We start from the raw sequence: 4,344 nt of genomic DNA on the forward strand, positions 1-4,344 counted from the left end.
ATTTTATAACGAAACCTAAGATCTGGGCTACTGAAAAATTTATTTAAATTCCAGCTATTGACCAGGCCACCCATCAGGAAAAATATTTCAACTTCTTTTTTGTTTTATGATCACATAAACTATAAACTGAGTGAGAAGTACTGATTTTTGTTGTTGTTTTTCAATGAAAAAAAAAAAAAAAAAGAAATGAGAAAGAGGATTGATTGTCAAATTATAATTTAAAAACTACCAATTAATATTAATAACGGGTTTATTTCATCAACAATACTATTTATAAAGATGGCGTGATATTTGTATTTATTTATTATTTTTTCACTGTAATTCTTTTGATGTATATTAATATAAAAGTTTTATGTATATATATATATATATATATATATATATATTAAGAGATATATATATATATATTAATTTTTATGTATATATATTAAGAGATATAACAAGAAAATATTTTATTAATAAATTCAAGTAGAATTACTTTCATCAGTATTTACATTTATATTTGTAAATATATATTTAGTCACCTAAGTCTACCTAATTTTTATGATAAGTCGAACCTCTAGCCGGTATATATATATATATATATATATATATATATATATATATATATATATATATATATATATATATATATATATATATTGAGTTTTCATTGTTTGGAAATATATAGATGGAAAAGAAAAGAGAACAAGTAATATGATATTATTTTGACTTTATATATTATCCTTACTAAATAAGAGTTGAGCATGACAAAATTGATGTTTAATAATTGTTATTTTGGAGGATATATGTTCGAATTGAAAAAAATGGAAATGGTTAATCTTCTCCTTTTCTTATATAACGAGGTGAGTTTCCAATTTCTCTTTAATTATATCTCTAATTTTGTTGATTTAATTTTAAATAAAATATGTTTCTCTAATATATTCTGTCATTTATTTTTCAGAAGAAAGTGATATAATCTACATATGAAATATTTTGATATTTAAAATACCTTTTATTAAAAGAATCAAGAAAAGAAAAAACCAAGTTAATGATAAAAAATAGATTGGGTCAATGTTCAGTAAATGAGGTTTTGGATTTTCAATTTAACAAACTCATACTATTTTATATTTAATTTTTATTATAAAAATAAAAATAATGAGATTTAAACTTATGACCACTTGATTATTAAAACTTTAATATCATGTCAAAGAATCATCTTAACTCAATAATTTAAACTGTTAAATAAAATTTTAAAATATAATTTATATTATTCTGTCATTTATTGTTTTTTAAAAAGTGATATAATCTACATATGAAATATTTGATATTTAAAATACTTTTTATTAAAAGAATCGAGAAAATAAAAAACCAAGTTAATGATAAAAAATAGACTGGGTTAATGTTTAGTAAATGGGGTTTTGGATTTTCAATTTAACAAACTCATACTATTTTATATTTAATTTTTATCATAAAAATAAAAATAAAAATAATAAGATTTGAACTTATAATCACTTGATTATCAAGGCTTTAATATCATATCAAAAAACCATCTTAACTTAATAATTTAAACTATATATTAGATAAAATTTTAAAATATAATTTATATTATTCTCTAATATATTATAATTAGAATCAACCATATTGCTAGAGAAATTGATGGCTGGTTCATTGCAGAGAAATTAGAGAAAATCTATGATATGTTTAAATCTATCCTGTACATAAACATGTTTACAATTAGTAAAGTAATTCGGCAACGGTGGATGTTCACGGAGCAGCCAATTTCATTTATATATTAGTTTTAGCCCAAGATGTCGGGATGTGTGTTCTTGATGGCCATCAACATTTTGCATACTTCAACCATTGTTGGCCTTCGATTTGGAACAGGCTGAATACAGTTACAGGCAACCTTCAGGAAATAAAGGACTTCACGATCGAATCCTTGACCGAGCAGCGATTTGTCAACCGCACAATACAGTGCAGCCGAGACAGTACTCAACAGACAATTGTTTTGCACTAACTTGCCTTCTAGACTGTGATAAAATCCACTGTTATTGAAAGGATCTTCTCCTGTAATCAACTCGAGAAGAAGAACACCAAGCTGATGGACATCTCTTTTGGTCAAATCCCATTCACTCATCTCAATGTTTGCCATGAAGATTCTGGCATTTGAGGTCATGATGTGCATTGCCCTTCCAAAATTGGATATCCTTGGTTCGAAGTTTTTGTCAAGCAAGATGCAACTTGAGCTCAAGTTAAGATGAGCTAGTTGAAGGGTATTATGATTGTGGAGCCATGCCAAACCCCTTGCTATCCCAGCTGCGATGTTAACCCTAAAATGCCACTCCATGATCTTAGGCTCGCCTTTCAGAGGATGTAACCAATCGTAGAGATTCCCATTTGGCATGTATTGGTACACCAAAAGCCTTTCCCTCGATTCCAGGCAGAATCCCAAGAGTGGAACTATGTTCTTATGCGTAAACCTGCCCAGAATCATTAACTCAGACAAGAATTGCTTTTCCAAATGTTTCAGGTCAAATAATCTCTTCACGGCAGTGAAACGAAGATGAGGGTGTGCTGCCTTATATACTGTCCCCGTCTTTCCAACTCCGATGACTTTGCCTCTGTCGAAACTGTTGGTTGCTTTCTGTAGTTCAGCAAAACTGATTCTTGCGATCAACATCTGATCTAACGACGAAATCTGTGAATGAAATAATTAATCGATGACCTGTTATAAATTGACATGAACAAAGTTGATTTCGAGCTAGCAATAGAAACACCAAATATATGATGAGAGGAAAATCTTATGGGGATACCTGGATGTCGGCTTCTTTTCTCTTCTTCTCTTGCCTTTCCATCAAAGATGTCATCATTGGTGTCTTCATCATCACCTTGTTCCTTTTCCTCATGTTGAGACGAGTCCAAGGCACACAATAGGACAGGTAAATAGTTAAAATGGAAACTGCAGAAAATACATAACCTATTACAAACCCACTTTTGAATGAAGAATCGACCTTCGTCCAGGGCGCTTTGCTGGGTACCGAGGACAATCTGCCACCAAGCTCATCGTCACTTGCGTTGTTCTCTTGCAAAGAACTGTATCCAATATTGCTAGCAACACTAAGGAAAAGAGTCAGAAGAAGAGCTAGTTTTGCATTAAGAGCCATTTGTACATAAGAAAACAGCTAACAAAAAAGATTATAAATTTCACGAAGAGTGATGAGAAAACAACGTCCAGAAGTCATTCTTTCCATGGAAATTAAATCAGACTTCCTGGAGCTTTCTACTACTAATAGAATTCACAGGTGGTTGCATAATGTTTGATTTCTTCAAAGGCGCCGTTGCATCAACAAAGAATATCTAAATGCAACGGACGACGTCACATCAATACTATTCCTCTGCGTAAAACGAAAGTTGAGCAATGGGAAAAAAGGAAAAAAAGAGAAAAGAGATTCGTATTCATGCGAACCAACTTGCAGTTGCAGAAATTAAAGCTGGGTCCTGTCCCGAGTCTTGGACAAGTTGTTTTGATGTATCTGAAAATAGTTGATAGGGACGCGTGTCAAAAATTTAAGTATAATAAGTTCTTTGGTGTTAAAAGAGTTTTTATAAAACTTTCACATTTATCAAATGATGTTCTCTAAAGTTTAGCAGTAAAATTAGGGTTAAGAAACTTTAATTTCTTCCTTTAGAATTCTAATTTTTAAACTTGATAATCCATAATTTCTTTTTTTATTGTTATACGTCAAAAGTACTAGCATGAAAATTATTATTCCTCATTTATGTCAGAAATAAACTAGCTAGAATAAAAGGAGTGCACTGGAGAGAATGGACTGCCAGGTTCAATTCTTCAAGTCAACAAGAAAAGTCTTTCTGCATTAAATCCATGTCTAGCTATAGCATGTCCGCAAGAGAGAAGGGTCGCTTCGTTGCAATTAGTGCAGAAAACTTCCATGTTCATCAGCAGGAGGACATGGACCTTCAACTCAAGTTAGACGTTAAGCAGCATTAGTATTTTCGCAGTAATGGTTTGACATCTTGCTGTAGTTTTTGGTTTTAAGGCTTACAAGAACTTTGAATTGGAAGATCATTTCTGTTCTCAAACCTATGAAGGACATAAAAGACGGAATTATGATTTGGGTTTGTATTATAATACAAGCATGAGCACATAGCACAGTAGAGTTAGTTCTTGTGCTATGAGATTTACAGCTGCATAAGCCCCATAATTGATGATGCTAGAAGAACTTCCAGGAAGTATAAGAAAAATGAAACCAGGAAAGACCTTTTCGTGGGAGCAGTTGAAGACCTGAAAGCCATATCCTGACTTCTGCTGCTGTTTTCAAGTTTACCAAGAAATGGGAAAAA

At 31.2% G+C, this 4,344-nt stretch overlaps 1 protein-coding gene across 1 annotated transcript; it reads right to left on the bottom strand.

Moving 5' to 3' along the window:
* Positions 1-1,581: 1,581 nt before the first annotated feature.
* Positions 1,582-3,378, bottom strand: LOC118037774 (probably inactive leucine-rich repeat receptor-like protein kinase At5g48380). The gene is made up of 2 exons (XM_035043870.2): positions 2,796-3,378; positions 1,582-2,680 (listed from the first exon to the last, which is right to left on the bottom strand). The coding sequence occupies exons 1-2, from the start codon at positions 3,144-3,146 to the stop codon at positions 1,781-1,783; spliced, it is 1,251 nt and encodes a 416-aa protein (XP_034899761.2). The 5' UTR covers positions 3,147-3,378; the 3' UTR covers positions 1,582-1,780.
* Positions 3,379-4,344: the final 966 nt, after the last annotated feature.

This window comes from Populus alba, chromosome 17 (assembly GCF_005239225.2).
Source record: "Populus alba chromosome 17, ASM523922v2, whole genome shotgun sequence".
NCBI lineage: Eukaryota > Viridiplantae > Streptophyta > Magnoliopsida > Malpighiales > Salicaceae > Populus > Populus alba.